Source organism: Lolium rigidum, chromosome 1, assembly GCF_022539505.1.
Source record: "Lolium rigidum isolate FL_2022 chromosome 1, APGP_CSIRO_Lrig_0.1, whole genome shotgun sequence".
Classification (NCBI taxonomy): domain Eukaryota; kingdom Viridiplantae; phylum Streptophyta; class Magnoliopsida; order Poales; family Poaceae; genus Lolium; species Lolium rigidum.
Window position 1 is genome coordinate 16,478,687 of NC_061508.1, and position 26,104 is coordinate 16,504,790.

General features: G+C 46.8%; 1 protein-coding gene across 1 annotated transcript; it reads left to right on the plus strand.

The window, feature by feature from the left end:
- The first annotated feature begins 2,921 nt into the window (after positions 1-2,921).
- On the plus strand, positions 2,922-3,884 carry LOC124704597. The gene is made up of 4 exons (XM_047236870.1): positions 2,922-3,065; positions 3,153-3,272; positions 3,347-3,417; positions 3,480-3,884. Exons 1-4 carry the CDS (start codon positions 2,922-2,924, stop codon positions 3,709-3,711), a joined length of 567 nt encoding a protein of 188 aa, XP_047092826.1. The 3' UTR covers positions 3,712-3,884.
- Positions 3,885-26,104: the final 22,220 nt, after the last annotated feature.

Sequence of the window (26,104 nt, forward strand, 5' to 3'; positions counted from 1 at the left end):
TTCAGTAGCCTTTAGTTGCTTTGGCCAGATAAAAGTGCCAGTCCATCAAAACAGAACATGGCTCTGCTAGACCAATATTACTATTGAAAGTATGAATAACCACTATAAAGAAAAATGCATTCCCAAAGATCCTTACTTGACTGATTTGTTCAAAAACAGCTTATCAAAAAACTCACAGCAGTTGCAAACAACGAGCCTCGGTTACACTGACAGCCAGGCATGCGTAGAACACATGAGTTTACCCACAAAACTGGGAGCATTTCATTTCCAATAGAAGAGGAGAACCATCAAGCTGGCAATTTATTGAATAATCGTTCGTTGGCCACAACCATAACCATATAGGAAATAAGATACCAGATCTTAAGGAGCTCGAATTTCTTGGTTTAGGTATTCAGAAACATTTTATTACAATAAACAATAGAAACTTTGGTAGACCAAGACATGCATCCAGTGAGTTCATTCAAATAAAGTATAAAAAATCACCGGCCACGTTGATGCAACTAAGTCAGTGAGAATCACAACTGCTCATTCCTTCAACCCTGCCTGGAAGAAACAGAGTGACCAGTCATCAGTAACATGAACATAGTAGTTGGACAATATGCAACACACGTGGTTTAATTACAGTATATGAACAACATGTTATGTTGGTATAAAGGTCATGCTTAGCTCAGCAACCAGTAAACAATACCATATCGATGGCAATATCATATATATGATTAACTATCAGCACAAAATATCATAAAGGATTAATGATCATAACAAGTTGACACGTGCCAGCAAGCTGTCCAGCTCATATTGTCGGCCCTTATGATGTTGTCGCAGCGGTAACAAGTGCAACAATGTAACAATTGCATGATATTTCTCATCATTGCTAAAAAGATCAGCTAGCTTAAATAATTCTCTTACACGGTTACACCAACCTCTTCTTGGAATAATTTGGGAAAGATCTTACACAGACTTCATCTATTTAAGATATCTCTCAATACATACAAAGCCATGCACACACCTAAGGCCTTACACACACCTTTGGCTTTGAGGGATGGTGGTTTCTTCAATCTTCATGGCACTTGCTTGCTTAGTAGAACATGTGCTAGGTAGTTTGAGGCATTGTGAGACAAAGACAAACATTAATAGGATTTGTTTTCTCATATTCAGGATTAGCTACCCAGCTTACCAAGTATTCTTCCACTATTCAGTATTAGAAAAACTTACCAACAGCCTTTAGCCAATCTTGGAGGCATATCAACGCATCGACTGTGTCACTCTTTAGCCTGCTCCTGTGATCACTAATGATTCTTCCACTGACGCTAAAAGAAGATTCTGATGCTACAGTTTATGCTTGAATAGCTAGCACACGACGAGCGATGCAATTTCCCTCCTCTTCCTTTCTTTATTTCTCTTCAACTGCAGATTTTCAGACATCGTCTTCCTCTGCATCAACCAACAAGTGGATCTTCTCAGCATCATCAGCAAAGTTAAAGCTTGATCTCTTCCTTGATACCAGAGTAAACATAAAAGCAGTAAAGTACTAGTAAAATATAGTGCAACTGCATTAGCATTCTTCATCACCCAACCCTCTAGATTCCTTTTATATTCTTATTGACAAAAAACTGGCTGCTATCACTCTGATTATGCAACAGAAGGTAGCCAAGAAGCTAGTTTTTATCTGAAATAGAAAATATTTGTCTCATGTTTCTCTGAACAGTTCGAGTCAATTATAGGCATGTAACTAGTACACACAGGCAACTAAGAAGTCCTTCCCTAATCCAAAAATAATGTATAAACCAACACTCTGAACTAACTAAAATCTGAATATTATCTAGCACCCAGCACTATCCAAGCCTAGCCAACAATCCCAGTTGGTACTGACCATCTTTCTTCATGATTATCTCTTCACCTAGGCCGCCTCAGTAGTATTTATGCTGCACATATATTGGGGTATTCTGATATGCAGAAACAAGATCAACGGGCGTGTCCAGCACTTCTGATATGCAGAATGTTGAGGAAGCATGCAAGCAATGTATGGATACCAGAGCAGAATGCAAGAAAGGTCCACAGCTCACAAGCATTGGGGAACACATGTGAATAGTACAGCTCTAAATCGTATGCCTTTGTAACATGGTAGGTATATTACTGCATTAGTGGCGCTCAAAGACGAAACATGATGCAGAAGTCCTAAAAAATCAACTCAGATGTGTCACTGAACTATGTGCTGATGAAGGTAGCCAATAGGCTCACAAGTTTGTTGGGAGTTCATCTCTGTAGATCAACATTATGCAAGGGGATCGTTTGGAAACACATTAGATTGCCTGCATCTCCTCATATGTACCTGTCGGGTGCATAATTGAGTTAGAAAAGAGGAGAAAATTTCAGTGGCGAGGGAGATCAGACCTGCTCCTTGCCCTCTATGCTGATGTGGATGTCCACGCCCTCGCTTGATGATTTCTTATCCTCCTCCCCTGCCGGGCTCTTCTCCTCCGCCGCCGCCGGCTTCTTCCCCCATCCACTACTGTGTGTTCTGCCGCTACCTCCACCGTGCTCGACATCTTGCTCCACAGGCAGCGACGGGAAGGGAGCCGAGCCCGAGGTGGTGCTGGTGGATACTGGAAAACTTGGCGTCGAACAGGTTTGGCGGGGACAAGTGGTGGCCAGACGGCAACGAGGTGACCTTGGGTGCTGCGCGTGCGAGGCTGCAAGGAGTACTAGGGGCGAGACGGACGTTTCCGTGAAGCCCACTTAACTTTGGCAGCCTGTCTACTTGCCGTTTAGGCCTTTTAGGCGGCGCAGGAGGAATGGTCGCACCGACATCTGTCCCTGTCTGCATCCTGAGATTTTAAATTAATTCCGGAGATTGTTGTAGCTCATTATTGGACCATAGAAAAAGATTAATTACCAGTAGATTTTTGGTTGGCCTTTTGGTCATGAGTTGTATTTTGGTTCACAGGTCGGTGGACTCCCAAGATGCATGTATGCACGCAGAAATCAGAACCAGAATTCCTGATACTGTCTCGTGGGACTACCATTTTGAGCATGCAGGGGATACTCCAGTCACTTTTACTGTCAGGGTACTTGCAATACTTCCTCCATATTCACTGTTACAAATTTTAACTTCAAGTGCCTCAGAGATAATGATTCATCTCTTTAAATGTCAGTCTGCCATCCTAAAAGAATCAGTTGATGACCTTGAGTGGCCAGGCTCAAGCATTCAGATTCAATTTCAACCAAACCCTCCTTCCGTAATATTCATAGGCGAAGGGCATGGTGACTTGGAGGTGTGTCGTAAGTTGTTCTGTTATACGGTATCCATTTGTGTCCATAGCTCAGTGCTACTTATTCCATTCTACAGATTGAATTCTCCTACTACGCAAATCCTGATCTTCTAATTGCATTCCAGTGTGACCATGAAGTATCGTACAGGTAAAAACTCTTAAGCCTAGAATCTTCAGCTGCTTCTTTGTGCTAACTCCGGTTTCTGCTAGGTATAAGTACAAGTTTCTTCGTGCCACTACCTCAAATGTTCCAAGTAGTGTCTTGAAGGAAAATCGTGGGAGTAAGGTGACGATTGGAAGGGGAGGGATGCTCAAAATCCAGCATCTGGTTTCAGTTGCTAGACAAGGTATACAATCCTACCATAATGTTTCTAGAGGGGCTCAACAGCCAAGCCGGATTGCTTTTATTGAATTCTTTGTGAAGCCAGAAGTGGACGATTAAAATGACCCCTAGTACTTGTGGTATAGGTTATGTTGTTGGGCCTGTGTCATCTTTGCATTAGGTCTGGCTTTGTCTGAACAGCTAATTACTAGTCTCAGATCTGTGGATCTTTCTTGTATGGGGATTAATTGCTATTTATGAACCTGAAGTAAGCTCATGGTATTCTTTTTGTACCTAACAATTTTTATCATACATTCGCAGTTTCACTGCCTTGACTCCTTCAAATCAGCTCCATTTTAATCATTAAAAATCGATTACTTGAACGTTTACCAAATGGTGAGAAAGTATCACGCAGTAACTAATATAATAATATTTGGAAGACCGAATACGAAAAAGATCTTAGACACGAAACGGAATTGAGCCACCAGAAATGTGGATCATTTTAGATCATTGATGCTAAAATGATCTAGAATCTTAGATTAATTAGAGTATTTAGCATCTGCCAATTTAATGATTATTGATGCTATTGAATCAAATTATTGAACTGTGTGGGACATTCAGGACTGGTGGTATAATAAGCAAGTGATCGTGCTACAACACCAGTACATGTATGCTGCCCGAAAATAAATCCAGAGTTCATACTGCAAACTGGTTCAACTCATGTCTTTATCACGTCATAACCTCCCATTGCTATCAACGGGCCCCAATTAATCTATCTCAGTACTGAAGTAACCAGACCACTATTGGTGGCCCATTGTCCAATTGCTAGGCATTCCCAAGTGAGAGACGTGTACTGTCTGTTTGTGTTCCCCTGCTCTTATTGCTTCTGTGCATTGTGTGCCTCGTATCTTATGTGCTTGCTGAAGTTGATGAGCTTGCACATCACACCGACTGCTTGTACAACAAACACTTCAATATACAGAATTTGTGGATTGGCTACCCATTAACCATGGGAGGAATGCCAGCTAAGATAAGTTCTTTTTAGCTGAAACAGAGAGGGCAGAAGAGAACTAGGCACCATTTATTTATCACGGAAGAATCTTCAACCAGTGAAAAGTACTAGGGGAAATGTTGCATGCTGTTGGAATAAAGTTTCTTCTTGTAGGTATAGGAAAATTGTGTCTGTTGAAGACCGCAGCTTAGCAACAGAGAAGAAGTGGCTCCTCCAAAAAATAAAAATGAATTGAAATCAAAAGCAAGAAAGCCGCAGTTCTGCTTTACCTTGCCAGAGTGGAAGGACCTAACTAGTACTAATTTAGTAATCTACTCTCTTGATGGAACTGGAAGGTAAAGAAATCTGCTGTTATCTGTCCAGTGACAACTCATAAATGATCACTCTACTTGGCATAGAAAACTACCATACTAGCTAAGGCTGCTCATAGTGGGGAGTAACTTAGACTAGTAACATATGCCATGTTACTAGTCTAGGTTACTATCTTCATAGTGGGTAGTAACTTATATGTGATGTCATGCATTGTGTCATTTATTATGGTAACATAGCTAGTTACTACCTCACTCTCTTTCTTCATTTATTCGCATGTCATGTCACCAAAATGCCTTGAGATGTGTGATGTTACTAGCTATGTTACTCCCACTATGAACAGTCTAAGCCAAAAGATGATTGCCTATTAGATTGTTAAAGCATTAGGAGGCGTGTTTCCGTGCTTACTTGTGAACACGGTCCATGCAGTGACCCGTGAGATAATCCGGAAGTCCTCTACCTAGATATATACTCTGATGAACATCATGTTTGATGCACCTAATGCCCCTTGTCCATTCTTATGACTGCGAAATGGGGTCTTGATGTACCTAATGTCCTTTGGCCATTCTTGTGACTGCGAATAGGCATTTTGATGTTACACGATATCCATCCTTGAGGCGCATGCACATTCTGGTAAGCAGCCCCTATTCTATGCCATGAAGGTGATGTGCTCTCTGGCAACAAAATAACGAGACGTGGTGGTGACTTGTGACCACCATATACTAATAAAGTGCTGTTTACATTGTGTAGTATACCGAGCTTTTCTAATCAAGTCTGCTCCATTTTTAAACTCCATATGTACTACTCCTCTGCACAGGCCACCCTAATGCTTCTGTATAGTGAGATCCAAATGTGCGTTTGGTAGGACTTAAGCATATGCAACCTGTTCCTATTCTTAATCTTAATCATATACTAGTACAGAAGACATGATGGAGAGAGAGGTGCACGGCTACCTTCTCCAAGTTTACACATTGCCCTTTTTGGGCCATAAACAGCTTCTCAATAGGAAAGTACTTGTTAGTATGTGTCGTTCTAACTGACGAGTATTTACAGTCAATACCTCACTAACCGCTTTTCTAAAAGAAGTGTTTGTGGTGTTAGCTGCAGAAGTTTTGGAACCTGAGCATGTGTTATTCTACAGTATATACTACGCTACAGACTACAGTGGGTCACTTTCAGCTATAAATATCTAGTAGTATCAGTGACCACAATTAGGTTCCGGTGGGCTTCCTATATTTGGAGGGAGAAATCAGTAGTAGCTCGCTAGTCTCGTAGATGAAGACAAGCACGGCCTGCCGTTAACTTGGCATGAATAGCATAACAACCATCTATTCTTCGTCCTGCACTAAGGAGAATTCATACTGATTGCTGCAATGCAAAATAAACAAAAGGAAGCGGGCATCTATTTCAGTGTAAGGTGTGAGTAACACTAGGCTGTTCTTGGCAGGGCTAGCTTTTACATAGCACGTGTTATTTCTCTTTTAAATGTTGCAGTGAGTAGAATGCTCTGTAACAAGAAAATCTTTCCAGTATTTGTAGAAGTAGCATGTGCTCCGGAGCAGTAACTAGTTGGATTTTCCCCCCTCAACAACTGCAAACTTAATTTCGTGCGCCGGATCGTGGAAGCAGTATGTGTCTCGGTGAATACGGCCGAGAGTCGGAGCACAAGAAAACCTTTAGAGCTCGTTTGGCACCCCTCGTTTCATTTCATCTGGCCGAAATGAAATAAAATTTATGATACCATTTTATTTAGCAAATCCACATAAATGACAAGGTACCAAGAGGAATTGAGATCATGCACGGGCTGAATTCCATGAAATTCTCAACTCAATTCTGGTACCAGGTTCGTGGCGGGCAAACTAGTTGATTCTCATAATCACAGATGAAATTCTTCGATTCCAAACTCCAAATGGCGGGAGTCAAAACTCAAAACGATATCTCGAAGAAAACACCATTTTGGAGTATCTTGGTTTCCTGAACGGCAATTTACACAAAAATAACCATTTTGGGTAAGAATTGCACGAAACGACCTTCCAGGCAAACTATTTCACGCTTCTAACCCTTTTAAGTGGCTCCGTTCACAAGGGCGCCACACCCTTCTGTCGTGTGGCGTCCTTCGCAAGGGCACCACATATTATGTCATACGTGGCGGCTCGAGCTTGCCAGCCGACAATGTGTGGCGTCGCTCCCACGGGGCGCCACATAGACAGGTGTGGCGCTCTTCGCAAGGGCGTCACACAAAATGGTTAGAGGCGTGAAATAGTTTGGTGTTCGTGCATTTTTTTCCACGAATGACTAGATTCCAAACAGTTTGGCCTACCTAATTTTCCTAGGACAAGTCGACGTTCATTTTGGCGGTGACACCCTAGGCGGCTAGGCCGGCAGGCCTACTCGTGGGCTCGTCCGACTCATGAAGAAGGAGCAGTGTTTGTTCAAAAAAGAAGGAGCAGTGTCCTACTGTGTCTACTTGTCAACTCCATACGCAGTGTAGGACAAGTGTTTTGACACGTCGTGCTGTGTAGGGCAAGCAGCTTGTAGGGCAGTGTACTTCTGGCCTCTGGGCAAGACCTGTGTTAAGGCCATTGCCGGACCGGACCCAGGCCACCAAACCCAAATTAACCAACCTATTCGGGTGCCATTAACTAGCTAGTTGCGCCATGGCCGACGCCATCGTCGCTCGTCAGGCCAATTCCAATACCCCGACTATCAGTGCCGCTCATCACCGACATCTTCTTGTTGTCAGAGTTCAGAAGAACACACAACTTTTCCTTGCTAATATCTGTAGCCAACGTTTTGCTCCCAGAGTGCATTTGCGTGCTCGATCTTCACAGACATTGTAGCGTGAATCTTATGCAAGAATATCAAACGCGAGGCACGGTGATCGAAAAGTGTAGAATGCTCTAAACGCTCTCTCCCACTAGCATCTTCAGCCTATATTGCACAGACACTGACTGTGCTGGACTTGTCTATGCTCCTGAAGCGATCGTTCACGGAGGAGAGTTTAGTTAGTTGGGCGTCGGTCGAGACAGACAGAGGCCATGTAGCTAGCATTGTGTGCATGCATGGACCCATCTCCATCGCCCACCTGCAATTTTGTTTCTGCAAAGCAGCGGCCGATGGAGCAATGCGCTCCCGATCGGCCGGGCCAATCCGCGACGAATTGAATTGAACCGAGGCACTGCCCTGATCATTGATTCGTCATTGCCTGCTCACGATTAGCCTTTCTCTAATTGGCGTAAGGCTCACCGAAGCCATTTCTTAATTGTCTTCGATGATAATTGTACTCCTGGAGCACCTAGAGACGCAGCGCGAACGATCAGTAATGGCGCGCTTAAATGAAATCTAGCAGCCGGCCACCGTTTTTGGCATGCATGCGATGCGAGGCTTGGTCCAGGATGGAGGAAACACTGCTGATGCATGCTTTGCCTACAGTACAAGCTATCGATTATTAGAATTTTGAAGGCCGATTGGAAGAAAAAGGTACAGTCCTGACTGTTGGTTGACCTGTCAGGTTTAAGAGACAAAAACGTTCTAGTCAAATAACGTCAGGTTTAAGAGATAAACATTGACAAAAAAAACGTTCTAGTCAAATAACGTTAAGGAGGAGGCCCACGAACCAACGTTCGTGACCACCTCGTTCGCATCTCACGCGCCCTGATCGGGGGCACCAAAACCAACTCAATGGTTTGGTCCCCTGTCGCCTGCGCCATATAAAAGGGGGGGAGCCTGGCTGCTATCGATCACGGCCAGTTTTACGATCAGCTCGCTGCTTTCCCCACAACTCCTAAAGCCCTACCGATCTAGGGAGGCGCGAACGACGGGAAGACCGAGACCGGAACCTCGCCGTGCTGTGCCGGGGCGGTGCGAGTGGCGCCCGGAGGGGATCGGGAGGATCTCCCGATCGTCATCGACCACAAGTTCGTCATCAACACCGCCACACCAAGCCTGCCTCACGCAGGCGTCGATGGGATCGTCAATGACCCGTAATGCACCTCTAAACCTCTCTGATTATGATCATTAGGTGTTCTAGTGGCTATTGTTCACGATCTGGTGTTACTCTTGAAGTATTAGGCCTAACAATGGTATCAGATGCCTATTACTGCTAGCACTAGAACCCTAGTAGTGATCTAAGATCATGTTTTTAGGCAGTTTATGTTCATGTTTAGGCTCTCAGATTAATGCTATCATGTTTTTAAGCCTCAGATTAGATGATGTATGAACCCTAATTTATGTTCCCCAATTTCGAAAACGAAATTGCAAGTTTTGGAGTGTCACCTTATGCCGCCGGGTCGCTGCCTATCCCTCCGGGGGCCGTCGGAGCAGCCCGCTGCTCCGGCGAGGGCGAGATCCCGCGCCGCCGTTTCCTCCCGACGGAGGGGCGTGCGGGTAGACGCGTCGCGAGGCGCGAAATGGACGCGAACGCGGGTGGCCGCGCGCCGCCGCCCCTGTCGTCACATAACGGCTGCCGGCCTCGCCGGTCAGCACCACCCCTCGCCTACCCTCATGGACACGGCGCCAGTAGCCACGCTCGACGGAGGAGCGCGCCGGACATGGTCCATAGCATGCTGCTCCAGCGAGCGCCGCCACCGCGCCGGGATGATGCAGGGAAGGAACGCGCTCGTGCCCGCCGGGGCCGTGGCCGCCTCGCGCGCTTGGGCCGCCGGGGCCGTGGCCGCCTCGCGCGCTCGGGCCGCCGGGCCGTGGCCGCCTCGCGCGCTCGGGCCGCCGGGGACGTGGTCGCCTCGCCCGCTCGCCGTGGCCTCCCGGCGCCCTCGCGCCCGCCGGGGCCGGGGCCGCCTCGCGCGCCCGCGCCGCCGGACGGAGTTTTCTCCGCCTCACTCTCCCTGTCGCGAAAAATCGGGGGAGGAGGGCGCCGCTCTCCCTCGCGAAAAAATCGGGGAGGAGGAGGAATTTTAGGGTTAGGGCTCCGGCTGCCCTTTTTGATCCGGCCTTGAATGATCTTGGCCGTCCGATCCACTGGACGGTCCAGATCGAGGCGGAGCAGCAGCCGGGCCGGGTGTCCTTTTTGGGCTGCATCTGAGAATGGGCTTCGGCCCAGGTTGTCAACAGTCCATGAAGTTTTGGGCTGCTGAACTTTTTTCTGTTTCTGTTTTTTCAGTGCATATAAATGATTATTAAGTTGATGTTTTAATGTTTTTGCACTGTTTTGGACAGAAATTAAATTGTCTAAAATAATATGATCAGCAAACATGCTATTTTCTCTGGACAGAAATGAACCAACGAGATTTTTTGTTGAGAGTATTTAGTATGTTTTTAATGTTGAATTGAATTATCAAATTAAGCATCACATATGTTGTTCCTTAATTGATTTAAAGTTGATGTTTATTTTGAGAATGTCATGACTGCAAAAATAATTCTGACCAACGTTGTATTATTTCTGCAAGTCAACTCCCTAATGTTGTTCTAATTCGTGTCATTTCTGCCCAACGGTGTTTGACATAGAATAAGAAATTTTATGGCATGCTTGTTTTATATGCATGCAATTTTACTAATGAATGTCCATGTCAAATTTCAGCTTCCGCTGCGATGCGTTATGATGCTGTCGAGCAGTTGACCGGCAGCAACTTTCCTCGTTGGAAGAACTCCATTGAGCTATGTTTGGCTTTCAACGAGTTTGATTATGCCTTAAGGGAGGATAAGCCCGTGGCGCCGGTTGCTTGGTGCTACGGGGTATGATGAACTAAAGAAAACTTATGACTCCAAGATGGAGAAGTGGGACAAATCCAATCACGTTGCAATGCTCGTGATGAATTCTTCCATTTCACTCGAGATTATTGGGGCTCTCCCCAAGAAAGATACTTGCTAAGGAATTTATGGAAGCCTTGGAGGAGCAATTCAAAGGCTACGAAAAGGTTTATGCTCATGAGCTTTTTCACAAGCTACTTGGCAAGTATAAAAATGATGGTGATGTTAGGGGACACATACTGAGAATGATAAATGCTTCAAATAAACTGAAGCACCTAAAGTGTGAGCTCAGGTGACAACCTCCTTATCATCATGATCTTGGAGTCCCTCCCTGAAGAGTTCGATCAGTTCAAGATCAACTACAATTCCATGAAGGAGAAGTGGACACTTGCTGAGATATCCCCTCGGATTGTCCAGGAAGAAGAAAGAATGATAAGGCAGAACAAGGATCAGGCTTTTCATGTTGGCTCCTTAAAGAGAAAGCATGATGGGTCAGGCCCTTCAAAGTCGCCAAAGAAAACCTTCAAGAAGGAAATGCCAAAGTTTAAAGGAAAGGAAAAGGAAAAGGATAATGGACAGTCTTCAGAGCCCACTGATAATGTGTGTTTCTTTTGTAAGAAGGAAGGCCATTACAGAAAGGACTGTCATGAATACCTCAAGTGGATGATGAAGAAAGGTACAGATGAAATCACTTTTGTTGATGAAATGTTATATACTGATTTCTCTTGTACATCATGGTGGATTGATTCAGGTGCAACTGCTCACGTTGCTAATTCTATGCAGGGATTAAATATGATCCAAACCGTAACAAGCGGGGCAAGACGACTTAGAGTTGCAAATGGAGTTGAAGTTGATGTTGAAGTCTGTTGGGTCACTCACCTTGGAGCTCCACACCGGCTTTCACCTTCATTTAAATAATGTTCTTTATGTACCTACTTTAAGTAGGAATTTGATTTCAGTTTCTTGTCTCGATGATAACATGTTTGAGTGCAAGTTTGGTAACAAACAATTTGTTTTAAATTATTGTAATAAAGATGTTGGCCTCGGTGTCAGACGAGGCAAACTATATATGTTATCTATGAATGATTATGTTTTGCATGTGAGTAATGTTTCAAATGTTGAGAAGAAATGGAAGGGTACTAGCACTTCTTCGAAATTGTGGCACTCGTCGTTTAGGCCACATTTCGAGGGGAGAATGGAAAGACTTATTAAAAATGATGTACTCCTCCCATTAGACTTCTCTCGATGCGGACAAATGTGTTGATTGCATCAAAGGTAAATATGCAAAAACAATTAAGAAAGGAGCGGTAAGAGCCACGAGTGTCCTCGAACTCATACATACTGACATATGCGGACCTCTTAATGTTAAGTCTATAGATGGTTTTGATTCGTTCATCACCTTCACGAGACGACTTTTCCCGTTATGGGTACATTTACCCTATACGTGATCGATCGGAAGCTTTGGACAAATTTAAAGTGTTCAAAGCCGAAGTTGAGAACCAACTGAATGCAAAAATTAAAGTTGTACGATCCGATCGCGGGGAGAGTATTACGGTAGGCACGCTCCTTATGGGCAAATTCCGGGACCTTTTGCTAAGTTCCTAGCTGAGAATGGAATTGTTGCCCATTATTCAATGCCTGGTGAACCTCAACAAAATGGTGTGGCTGAGCGCCGCAATCGCACGCTTTTGGATATGGTGCGTAGCATGCTCGATCATGCAAGTTTGCCGGTAAGCCTATGGATGGAGGCATTGAAGACGGCTGCACATATTTTAAATCTTGCTCCCACTAAGTCAGCACCGAACACACCTCACGAGATGTGGACGGGAAAGAAACCGAGCTTGAACTATTTACGTGTGTGGGGCTGTCCTGCTTGAAGCTAGAATTTTCAATCCACAACTTAAGAAGTTAGACCCAAAAACGGTTAGTTGTTTCTTCGTCGGATACCCGCACAGGGGAAAGGGATATCGTTTCTATTGCCCATGACATACCACTAAGTACGTGGAGACCCGGCAAGCGGTATTTTTTGAGGATAATGAAGTTAATGAAATAAGGAAGATCGATCTTGAGGAAAAGCGGGTGTGTGCTCCATCCCCGATTATCCAAAAGGTCGTTCTACCAATGCGAGAGGAGAATCACTTCTAATGTTGAGACCGAACCTCACGGTTCTGGTCCTCAACCCGATGGTGATCCCGAAACTAATGATAACGCAAATCCGGAAGGTGAAGAAAATCACCCGGTCGGATAATGAAGTAGATCCTCATAATAATAATGCCCCTCCACCACCATCGCACTGTGAGAAGATCACATCGAGAAAGAAGAAAAGCCATCTCGGATGATTATATCACCTACATGAGTGAGGATGTAGACGATATAGGAAAGGTGGAGGATCCAACCTCATACAAGGAGGCCATTAAGAGTTTGAATTCGTCTAAGTGGCAAATCGCCATGGAAGACGAGTTGAAATCTATGAGCTCAAATGATGTTTGGGACCTAGTAGAAGTTCCTAATGACGCCAAAAGAGTAGGCTCCAAATGGATCTACAAAACTAAGTACGACCCCAAAGGGAACATCGAAAGGTTCAAAGCTAGACTTGTGGCAAAAGGTTTCACACGGAGAGAAGGAATCGATTATAATGAGACTTTCTCTCCCGTGTCATCTAAAGATTCTTTTAGGATCGTCATGGCTCTGGTAGCTCATTTCGACCTAGAATTGCATCAAATGGACGTTAAGACGGCATTTCTAAATGGTGACCTTGATGAAGACGTATACATGACTCAGCCGGAAGGTTTTGTTGTGGAAGGAAAGGAACATCTATGGCTTGAAGCAAGCTTCAAGACAGTGGTACCTCAAGTTCGATAAGATTATTAGAACTTTTGGTTTTACTTGAAAATGTTAAGGACAAGCTGCATTTATGTTAAGTTTAAGGGCAGTAGGTTCACAATATTAGTCTCGTATGTGGATGACATATTATTGGCCTGAGGATATGCTGCACGAGACCAAGAATTTTCTGTCTTCCAATTTTGATATGAAAGATCTCGGTGAAGCTTCATATGTCCTCGGCATTGAGATTCATCGAGATAGGTCTAAAGGTGTGTTGGGATTATCACAAAAGGCATACTTTGAGCGAGTACTAAAGAAATTCAATATGCATAAGTGCTCCGGCTCACCTGCCCCGGTAGTCAAGGGCGATAAGTTTGGGACATTTCAATGTCCGAGGAACCAAATTGAAACGATCGAGATGAAGTCGGTTCCTTATGCTTCGGTTGTCGGAAGCATCATGTATGCACAAGTTTGTACACGCCCCGACTTGGCTTATATAACCGGGATGCTTGGCAGATTCCAATCAAATCCAGGACTAGACCACTGGAAGGCCGCAAAGAAAGTCTTGCGTTATATGCAAGAGACAAAAGGGTACATGCTTACGTACAGAAGGTCTGATAACCTACAAGTTGTTGGTTACTCAGATTCTGATCATGCCGGTTGTGTGGATAGTAAGAAATCCACGTCAGGTTATGTATTCACACTTGCCGGAGGAGCTATATCGTGGAAAAGCTCCAAACAAACTATAGTTGCTTCATCTACGATGCAAGCAGAGTTTATAGCATGTTATGAGGCCACTTGGGCAGGCTGTATGGCTAAAGAATTTCATTCCCGGACTTAAAGTGGTCGACAGCATTTCAAAACCACTTCTATTGTACTTGCGATAATGAACCCGCAGTTTTCTATGCGAATAACAACAAGTCAAGTGATGCTGCCAAACACATTGACATTAAGTATCATATTGTGATGCATAGGATCCAGGATCAAACAACTAAGGTTAAGCATATAAGTACGACTCGTATGCTTGCGGATCCGCTAACGAAAGGCTTACCACCCAGAATTTTTCGTGAGCATGTTGCCGGCATGGGATTACTGGAAGCCTTATGATTCTGGAATAAAGGGACCATTAATAAGAACCACTTCCAATAAGTATTATGTTATCCATTTCAAGATAGGCGGGTATGCCATAAGTGTTGAGGTTCAATAGCATTTCATTGGTTGTTGTAACACCTCACTTTGGTTTATTATTCCTATGGAGAATGGGCAAATGATGTTAAACCTAACGATCAAGGGGGAGAATGTTGGTTGACCTGTCAGGTTTAAGAGACAAAAACGTTCTAGTCAAATAACGTCAGGTTTAAGAGATAAACATTGACAAAAAAAACGTTCTAGTCAAATAACGTTAAGGAGGAGGCCCACGAACCAACGTTCGTGACCACCTCGTTCGCATCTCACGCGCCCTGATCGGGGGCACCAAAACCAACTCAATGGTTTGGTCCCCTGTCGCCTGCGCCATATAAAAGGGGGAAGCCTGGCTGCTATCGATCACGCCAGTTTACGATCAGCTCGCTGCTTTCCCCACAACTCCTAAAGCCCTACCGATCTAGGGAGGCGCAGAACGACGGGAAGACCAGACTGGAACCTCGCCGTGCTGTGCCAGGGCAGTGCAGGTGGCGCCCGGAGGGGATCAGGAGGATCTCCCGATCGTCATCGACCACAAGTTCGTCATCAACACCGCCACACCAAGCCTGCCTCACGCAGGCGTCGATGGGATCGTCAATGACCCGTAATGCACCTCTAAACCTCTCTGATTATGATCATTAGGTGTTCTAGTGGCTATTGTTCACGATCTGGTGTTACTCTTGAAGTATTAGGCCTAACACTGACCACCCCTGCCCCCGCCTCCCCACATCCTTTTGGTTTGCCTTTTTCTTGATTTCATGTTTTCCCCTAAAAATTTTTTTTGGATTATAAACCCAACTTTTGTTTACTTTTACTTAAAATATTATTGCTGCTCCAAGGCAAGCAAGAAGTAACTATTACTAAGTTGGCACTTACAACCGCAATCAAACTTCATGATACGTGCAAATGAAAGGGTTAGAGTCTTGATCTGACATTTATTTACAGTTCACAGCGAAATAATCATATCTAAGTCGACTGGGCTATTGTCAGTTTGTCACTCACGATGAAAAATCAATGTCTACATCCAACAAGAAGTATATTTTTATATCACATCCATTTGGTACTGTAATTTTGATATTTTTCTAAATTTGATTTTGAGAAAACAAAAAGGGCTTTCTGAAATAGGGAAGTGCGTTCCATGCTCTTCCTTGCAACATTCTAGCCTCAAAAGGGACTACATTCCCCGTTCTAGTCTAGATCATGATTCAGAAAATAATCACTGAATATGGAACCTATATTCAGAAAGCGTATTTGTTGGTTAAACGAAAAATCGTGATCCCCCCCCCCCCCCTCTCACCACCTAATCCATTTCGTTTGTTTTCTTCTCGGTTTCCTATTTTCCCCTAGAGTTTATGCCTATAAACCTATTTTTTGTTTACCTTACTTTTACTAAGTTGGCACTTACAACCGCGACCAAACTTCCACTAGTACAAAACCCACCACTAGAACTGGTTTTCGTACGCAGTCCAGAGCCGATTTACCCATCCGACTGTTGCCCATGGTAATAAGGTTAAGATTAGAGCTGGTTTGAGACAGTGGCTCTAGTACCCAAGCTCTCAGACGGCAAAAAAAGCATCTCTTCTAGCTTGTCAACCGAAGACGGCTTTTATTATCGCCCAGATCTGGTAATGTGACTATCAGAGACTGTTGTTATTCATGGCTGACTCATTTTTATGAATCTTGAGACAGCTTTTATTTTTAACTGGCCATAACATCCGTAGGCTTCGAGTTTTCTCTCTGGCCCACATTGTTGCGACAGAATGGTAATATTCAGAGGATACCGAGAAGTTCAGAAATCTGGCAATATGCAGTATTCAAGCAGTAACTGCGCCTGCACATATTATTTAAGCAATATAAGATAATAGGAGGTGCAGAGATATATGCGCAAGTCACATATTGCAGCACAACATATAGATCCGAACTAGCTAGAATTAACAAGTACGTGTAAGTTTTGGAACAAGGACATACAGTTCCGAACTACAATCGACACTTCTAACATGCATGCATGGCAAGTCACATATAACTAGCTTGCAGCATTGGCCAACACAAACTCAGCCCATTATTCTTAGGAGATCTTCAGGTACTTGGCAAAAGGTGTGATATTGTTATGCATGTACTCCCGCAAGATATTAGTCTTCCATTGCTTCCAGGCCTTGCTAGCAACCCAAATAGCCGCGCACTCAAGAGGCTTATTGTCCTCACCCGGATGACGAAGTGTGTGAGGATCTCAGATCGGCATGACTAGAGTGATATATTTTCTTACAAGTAGGAAGGCTGATAGACACTGATCTCGTGCCACCGTCCTACAAATGGACAAGAACCTTCTTCTAGTGGCATCCGGCTGCAACGACACTCCGCTTATCGGATTGATGGAGGTCATGATATACCTAACCTCTTGTCTAAAAATGATACAGTAATTTTCTGTAAAAATCATCTGAATTAAATAACACTAGCTCACATCAACCAAAATTCACAGTCATCTCGAAAAGGAGGTATTTGGACCATCCGATACAAAATCAAAACACTACGTACATGAATTTTCATACAAATCACACGTCTCCAAATTTACACGAGACTCTGAAACGTTGCATGCTGCAGCAGAATCGTCATATTGCATAAAACAATACATGATCCATACAAAATTAGAATGGCTCAAATTTATTTGGTTTCATATAAAAGACACAAGCACTGTTTTTGGTTTAATTTCTTCCAAGCCAAGAGATTCGATTAACAAAGGTTTATCACCACCGGTCAAAATATAACAGAAAGCTTATTTTAATAAAACTTATTTGGTTTCATTCGAAAGACACAACTGCTTTTATTTTTGTTTCTTCCAATTAACATAAGTAATTAAGTTTATGGATGTATATTTTTTTTGTTTTTTACTTTAAATTGTCGGAATTGTCTCGTGAACTAGTCCGGTATAATTCACACATGATTTTTTTTTCTTGAAGGAGAACAATAATATGGTACTTCCTGTATTTATACATTTGTAAGTGTTTTTACAGTACAAGAGATTTGTACCTAAGAGGATGGAAACAGATAAAGCTACCAGAGAAAATATAACTGCATCAAAAGTTCAAAACCGTAGCATTACTGAAACTACCGTATGTGTACCTGGCTTCAAATTTTCGTGGACCAATCTGAACCACTGTACGGACAGTGGAACGAGGTAGAGTACTCTTCCACAGTTGGCATTTCACCGTGCGCTCGCGTGCACCGCTTGTGAGTCGTGCTGTCTGGATTCTGGACCGACCAAACGCCCAACCCCAAACGGCAGATCCCCACCCAACTAGTGGTTGAAGTTGAATCATCATGAGTTTGATCATTGGAAAGTCAGCACATCTTGACCATTACGCGATACAGCGGAGGCCCCCACGCGAGTACTATCTGCAATTTTGGGCTCTTAAATGGAAGGATTTGAGTTTTGAGCGGAGGGATGGGAGAGAGAAGGAGTCAATCTCGGCTTGAGGCGCATGCCTGTGTGTGCGTGTGTCTAACTGTCAGTTCCAGTGGCGATGCACGCACGGCACACACGCAACAGCCAACGCTGCGTGCGACCTCTTCTTCCGGCCCTCTCTGGCCAGAGATCATGTGCTAGCGTAGCACATGGACCTTGTTAAGAGCATCTCTAGCTGGCCATGCTACGTCCCGTGGCGAATTTTTTGGACTAAAAAACTAGCTCAGTTATGTTTTCTGGATCTTGCCTCTAGGATGGCGTCAATGCGATAAAACCCTAGCTCCCGCGTCGCTCCCGCGAGCGACCGGGAGCTCCCTGACGGCGCCTCCCCTCGGCCCTCCCCAGCCCCCTCCCCTTCTCCTCGCCGCCGCCAGAGGGCGCCGCCGGGCAAAGCCCGTGCGCGGCCGGCGGCGGCGGGGCCTTTTCTTCTCCCACACGCGGCGGTGGAGGCGCGGGTCTCTGCGGTCGTGGTGGGCGTCCCGCTGACGGAGGGCGCGACGGCGCAGTCGTCTCGGCGATGGCGCGGCGGTTCCGCGTTCCAGGCGGCGGCCTCGTGGCGGCGACTTCCCCAGATGCGGTCGTGGCGGTGGGCGGCGTGGGCTTGGGTCGGCCGGGCCGGTGGAGGGTGCTCGGGGTCGCCGCCACCCGACGCACCGTGCCGTGCTGCTCGTCCGCCCACGGCGGCCTCGGCGCACCGGCGGCGTTGCGGTCCGCGGGCCTAGATGGGCTTGCACGGGCCCGGATGGGCTCGAGCGGGCGACTCCCCTCCCCGGCAGCACCGGCTCGCTCAGCATCCGCGCCTACGAAGGGCTATCCTCTTGGTGGCCCTCCGGCGGCGGTGGTGGCCGGAGTGCTCGGCGGCAGCCAGACGACCCAATTACCGTGAGCGCACCTTCTCGGTCTCGTTTCCGGCCGGTTTTGGGTAGCTGCTGCGGTGGCTTTTGGTGCATTTCGCCCTTCTCCATCGACCTCTAGTTGCCTCCTCGCTGCGGTGGTCCGAGCCGACTTTTGGCGCGTCTCCATCTCGCCGTTGGGCGGTCTTTGGCCCGGGTGAAAACCCTGCTCGGTTCTTCCGTTGCGGACCACGGTGACACCTGTGGGTGCCATCTCCCTCCTTGGAGGCGTGGTTTTGGGTTCTGACCGTTCCTACCCTCGACGCCAGGGGAAACCCTAGGTTTGTCTTGCCGGGCCGGGCAGCGGCGGCGCAGCAACGCCGTCCCCTTCTTGAAGGCGCTGTTTTGGCTGAGAGGGATGGCTCTCGGTGATGGTAGCCTCACCGGTTTCTGCTACTGCTCCAGGTGTGAGTCTCTGGAGCGCTATGTACGCAATCGCCAACACGCTTGTCGACCCATTCCCAAGTTTGGCCACACCCTGCCAATCGCGCGCTTCATCTTCTAGGCGTATGATGTGGTACGTTGGTCTGGGAAGTTTGGGAAGTTGGTCGTGTTGTTGGAGTTGGCTGTGACGCGGTTTGGAGACTCTGTGCCCCGCCGCCTCGCCATTCTTGGGTTGAGGTTGGGCAAGGTGTGCTTTGCGTCGGTGTTGTAGGAGTGTGTTGTAAGCCAAAAGGCATGTGTGGTGTTGTAGCCATTCTTGGCGTTTCTTGTCAGCTTAATACAATGACGCGCACGCTGTTGCGGGTTCTCGAAAAAAAAAACTAGCTCAAATAGAAAGAGTTTGCATTTCACCTTTCGCGATGTAGTTAATCTCATCACGGCCCGCGAAACCCGTATATCAGCGGCAGTGAGGGTTTGGATGCGGCAATACCACATCCATTTATCTCTTCCTCCTCCCGCCGCCACCGCTACCCCCCTCCGATTGCCAGCGCCTCCGGCCGCGGAAACCAAATCACTGCCGCCGCTCGCTTCCTCTCCGCCCCCTGTACCTCATCCCCTGATGGCGACGACCAATTTAGTGCGTAGAGGGTGCCGCCACACGCTCACCTGCCACACCCCTCGCTCCCCGCGTGGAATGGCCTCCTCCCGCATGCGCATAAAGGCGGGGTTGTTGTCGGCTTCGGGGCGGGTAAGGGTGCCGTGTCGTGCGGGCTACCTCCGCTCCCGTCGATCGAGCTCGACTCAAGCCCGAACGAGGAGGAGGATGACGCCGCTCAGGATGTGCGCCACCTCGCCATGGCACGATGCAACCCCCTCACAACAGTTGTCACCGACGCGTGGGAGAAGGCCAAGCGTGCCCGTGACGCCACCGAGGAGGAGGCGCGCAACATTCGTCGGGCGAAACGTGCGTCAATCCGCTCGGAGATGGCTCTGCGGCTACGTGATCGTCGACTAGTCGGATGACGACCCGGACTTCTCCGGCAAGGACACGAGGACGACGACGCGTGAAAGTCTGGTGCCGCAGTTGGCACCTCCCCAAGTTCCGGTGATGTAGTGAATCCGGGGCTAGCTTTATTGTAGCGTTTTAGGAACGTTTAGTTCCTTTTTGCAAAAGTTTGTAAATTACCACGGATGAACTCGTTTGAAAATCTGGTGCCAAAATCTAAAAACTCGTGTGTTAGGGTTCGGGTGAAAGATTTGTTCTGCCGCTGGGATGAGATACGTCCCAGGTGCTCTAAGTTGGTCACCTAAATATGCACCTGGTTTTCTTTGCACAGTTCTGCTCACATTATTTGCCCAATAGCTTAAATGTTTTGGATGTAAATGATGTATGAAATTGTCTCTGATATGAGTTTTAATTGGTCAAATGGTAGGGGTTGACACGGATAATTTGAAGTTGGGCGGGATATAAAGCTCGAAGGTCAGTGAACTTAACAAGCGCTCGTTTACCCGCCTCGTTTAGCTTAACTCGTTTTAGAGACGAAGTGAGTCAAATAATATTCTTCCTGATGTCTCGCATGCAATCAGAAGTCCACGTGATTGATCGGAACCGCCTCCAACTTTTTAATGAGCAACCCACAAACATATACCGAACCGATCCAATCTTCATCTCAAGCTTGTTAAGGACAAGGAGATTAAAGATCCATGCCTTAGCGTTCACGAATCATAACGATCCAAGCAGCCCGTTGGTCTAGCCGTACTATGTAGGGCCATGCTTTTATTTTTCTTTTGGCGGGGAAAGATGGCAAGCTCGTGATTCATGAATGGGCGTGCGCGATCGCATATTTACATCAGTGGGTTACTATGTGTTATCATGAAATCTGTGATTACATTGCGTTGTGGATTCAGGTTAGCATGGAGCTAATCATGGCGTGCGTATATATTCGAACGGTAGTACTACACGTGCATTTCCATTTCTTCTGAAAAAAGAAAAAACCCGGTAAAGGTAATCTCAGATAGCAGGCAACGTCACAGGATTTAAATGTCGCACCAACAAACTCGAAATCGGTTAAGACATGCACGTTAACCAGCTCGTCTTTTCTCGATCTGAACGCATCCATGGTTTACATGCACTGATGCACATATATATCCGATTTTCTTATGCATCACCAGCTGATCGATCTGGCTGTATCCGATCCATAGTGGCCGCATGTACTCCTGCGTATAATCAAGTGTCAGCGTCAGTGACGACCCGACCGCGCGTAAGCCACCAGCAACAGTCCCGGCAATAAGTGGCCTTGAAACCGATTAGCAGTCACGTTCTGGAGCTCGCTCAACGTTTGATCTTCTCTAGCTACCAGCGCGTCTCAACGTCTTTTTCGACCCGGCGCGGCTCAATACAGTGTCCAACGCTCCGAGTCCAAGCGCCGGACAGAACGAAACCCACGTCGCGAGTGGTGAGCCCGATTCGTCAGCGCAAAGGTATGCGTAATGGCCGCATGGCTTTCCCAGCGAGTCGAGTCCTTTCCCTAAGCGGCATAGCGAAGAGTCGCGTCGCGCATGGCCGAGTGGCCATCCGCGCTGGAGTTAATCGGCCTTGTCGGGACTCCAAACCATTCGCCCCGCCCCACCTCACACACAGACCATGTCGAGCTGCCGCCGCAGCATCCTCACCACCAACGGATTCGACCGTGACAGCCTCACTCTCGCGCATGCATGGGCGTTGTAAGTTGCACGCTATCATGTGCCGCCGGGCATGCGCCTGCCGAGCAGCGGCGGCTGGATGATGGCCGTCAACGACATCGGCGTCCCGCCTGCGCCCGCGTCAGGGACTGATCGGCGGTTCGACGAGATTAGGGGTCAGCGGAGCCGCCAGAGCCTGGAGGAGCGAGCGGATCCAACCTAGGCCGCCAGCGACAACGACAACTGGTGTGTGGACTTCTTCGCGACGCGTCACAACGAAGAGTTGCACAGCAACGACGGACTCATTGGCTCGCTCACGACCTGGAACAAGGACGGGCGCGCCCGATTCTGGGGCGCACCAGGGCGCACCCTCTCCGCAGTTCTAGAGGGAATCTGAACCGACGCGCCCCGGTTGGAGATGTCGTCGTCCCCGCCGCCATTGCCATCGCCATGGCTTCCGAGTGGGACAATCTCGCGTTCTTCATCCTCGTATTCTTCGTCCTCGAGCCCGACGAGCTCGGCGATGTCCTCATCGTCGCACCATGTCTCGCCCTACCACGTGCCGAAGCGTGAGGTGAAGGAGGAGTACCAGACGCTGACGCCCGTGGCCGCGAGCCGACTACCCGTGGCCACGCTGCTCTCCTTGTCCCCACGCCATATGTGAAGGGAGAAGAGGATGCGATGACGGTGCTCTTCCGCCAGCAGCGCCTCGTCGCAAGCAATGACGACCCCAACGATACGCCGGGATTCAACGCAGAGTTCATGTCGTCGCTGAACGACCACGCCGCATGGGCGGGTAACATCGAGGACGTGATCGCTCCATCCGCGACAAGGAGGCCGCTCGTCGACCTCACACGCGGCTACGACAAAGCTGGCCCCAACGGCGCGGTGAAGGACCAGCCCGCCGACCCTCGCGGCAGGTCGCTCGCTGACGAGGACTACAACTTCTTTAGGTATTACGATCGCTCCGCCGCCGCAGGCGCCATTAGTTTGGTTTACTTTAAATTTAGTTGAATTTCATTCAATTGTAATATATAACAAATTTGAATGAATTCCCCTGATTTATGTTCAAATTTATTTTCTAAAAAAGTTCTGTTTGAGGACGCTTTAACTGGACACCGTTGGCTGCGATTGGAGATGCTCTAAGACGCGTAAGATCGAACAGTATGACGTGGATGTTGCAATTAGATCCAGGTAAGAATGTCAGACACATACAGGCCATCAATTAGCCGCTAACATCATGGGCTTAGCTGCACACAGCTGGTTAGTAAACTCTCAGCAGGGGCGAAAGCAGGGAATTTCCTTAATCACACACAGCACCTTTGAACTGAAACGTACATGTTTCACAATCAACTTATCACTTTCGGTTTCAGAGCGATTCTTATTAGTAGGAGAAGTCGCCGCGTGCCATGCAGGTTCTGAGCCATGAGCAGCATCCGTTACATCTTTGCCCATGCCACCGCGGCATCGCCGGTACACGACGGTGGTAGAACATGCCGCGGTAGCTTTCGGGCGCGCGCTAATTAATCTCGGGCCGCGTCTCATTGGCTCTTCAATACGTTGTACTAATCGCCCATCATTCCATGGATCCGTTTCATTGATCGTTGCTGATTCCTGCTTATCCGGCTCTGTACACAGGCACTTCCTGATGCGCATTCAGTCAGAAGTAGACGTCGGATTTTTATTGCGGTTGGCCGCACCATGCTCTCCATACTGCTTGGCTTTGACAATTGACATTGATCGATTGTAGCTTTCACAGCACCGCGTTTTAGCGGCTTCTTTTTTTTGATCTTTTTTTTCTTCATCCCAGGTCTGTAATACAAACAAAAACAGCCCCTTCTGCTTTCATGGATTTTTATTTATTTATTACCGGCTAGAAATTAATGTTTCATTGACTTTTGACTTTATTTGAATTTCATGTAAAATCTCTCTAAACCTAGTCTGGAAATGTCGAGGTTAAAATTACTATGACACCCATAGAGAGATAACTGAAATTTGGGAGAATCTTATTTTTGAAATTCGGACCATGCCGCCACCGTGCATACAAACTCGCGCGGGCCTGAGACAAATTCGCAACATCTACTAAATCTTCATTATTTTCATTTATTTACTTTGTAACATTATAAAGAGAGAATTCGGATCGACGGATTTGCTAGAAATTAGGTGCTCGGTTTTTACTATGTAGGCGACTCCTTAGCCACCATTTGATTTGTCTCGTGATTCGTGCGGATATGGTAGTTGTAAGTGAGTTGCAAGTGAGAAAGAATAGATCCACACCATTGAATTTGCTTCAAGATTCATGCTGGCCTATGAGTTACACATGAGTTGCAACTAAGTTGTAGTTGCGACCTGATGACCTCATGTGACTTAGATTTGGTTAAGTCTAAGTCAGTGCTGGGGGGCGGAGCATCCACTTTCTTCTAGACGGATCGTTGGCTCTGAGATGCACGGTTATGTGACATTGCGCCAAACTTGTTTGCCGTGGTACCGAAGCGTGCGATAAGACAACTTCGGGTTCGCGATTGCCTAGCTGGTGGATGGCTGGAGGACCTGTCTCCAAACCTAGGTGCACCTTTGATAAGGGAATTGTTAGAGGTGGCCGACCGTTTGGTGGACATAAATCTTACTGAGGGTTCGGAAGATGCTTTCCGCTGGGGTTGGGAGAGTAATAATTCCTACTCCACCTGGTCATGCTCCACCTGGTCATGCTATGGTGTGATGTTTGGTGCCAGAGTTGAGATGGCCAGTGTCCTACAAATTTGGCGATCACGAGCTCCGCCAAATTGCAAGGTGTTCGTTTAGCTTGCGGCAAAAAACAGATACTGGACAGCCAACAGATTGAGTCAGCGTGGACTACCACACCCAGCGTCCTGCCCTTTATGTGATCAAGTGGATGAGACCTTAGATCACCTTCTGATGGGTTGCGTCTCGACACGCGAATTATGGGCAACCTACCTGCGTTGTTGGGGCAAGCTACATTGGACGCTGCAGCCAGACAACAGCCTTGTCAGCTTGTTGCAGGAGAAGCGTGTGGGGCCGGGAGCGGACCGCGACTTGTGGACAACAGTGGCGGTCATTTGTTGGTGCATGTGGCGTCATCGGAATCGTGCGGTTTTTGAAGGTGCAACCCCTTCTAAAGTTGTGGTGGTTACTAAGATTTCCGATGATGCAGAGCTTTGGCGACCTGCTGGGTTGTTCAGAGGCGTTATCGCGCCAGTGGATAAGTGGAGAACTTGAAATGTCACCAGTGCTATCCATAACATATCTTTGAAAAAAAAAGTCATGTTGGGAGACGTCCAATTTTTTTGCCAATGGTGTATGATAACTATCATCAAAACAAGTTAAAGTAAGCTGCCACATGACACTCCCTTGTAGGTCCAAAACAGTTTGCTTTGAACAACGTCCGTTTAATATTAATAATGGTCTTTTGTTCGATGCTTAGAGGGTTCCTACAAAAAAAATACCAGAAGCTGGCCTTGGACGGTGTATGATGACCTTCGAGGGATGGTGCGGTGAAGGTTCTATTTAGCGCTTGTCTTGCGCATCTCTTCTCTGAGGCTCGTCTTCAGAATCAGAGCTGCCGGTTTCTCCTCAAAGAGCCATTTGTTTGGTAAAGGCCAACTTGAGCTTCTTGTGTAGCTTTTGTGGGTAGCCAGGGTGGCTAGGTGTGCTCCTTGTGGCGAAGTGGGTGTGGTTGTGGGTGTGCTTTGGTACTGTTGTTGTTTGTTTTTGTCCGATTTTCTCCTAAAAATCGGACACCTACTATTTAATTAATAGATGAGCTAAAGTTTTTGCCTCCGTTAAAAAAAAATAACCTGAGAGATGCAAGAGTCGGAGTACTAGTACTGTAGGCAAATATTTCAGTTTTGCCGATGAATTGTTCCTGACTGTGCCAGAGGTTTGCACGCTTCCAACAATGTCGGGTGCGCTATCACGCAACCGTTACTACTCGATCGTGGTATGTTCTTCCCGAATCGACTCCAATAATTTCATCCACTCAAAATCAAAGCAGCAGGAATGCACGGTCAAATCAGTCCGGCTGCATTGCATGCTCGATGTGGA

Excerpts from the sequence above, each read along its gene's own strand:
- LOC124704597 (XM_047236870.1), top strand. The coding sequence starts at position 2,922 with ATGAGTTGTATTTTGGTTCACAGGTCGGTGGACTCCCAAGATGCATGT. Across the intron at positions 3,066-3,152 it reads CAGTCACTTTTACTGTCAGG|TCTGCCATCCTAAAAGAATC; the intron begins GTACTTGCAATA and ends TTTAAATGTCAG. Across the intron at positions 3,418-3,479 it reads GACCATGAAGTATCGTACAG|GTATAAGTACAAGTTTCTTC; the intron begins GTAAAAACTCTT and ends GGTTTCTGCTAG.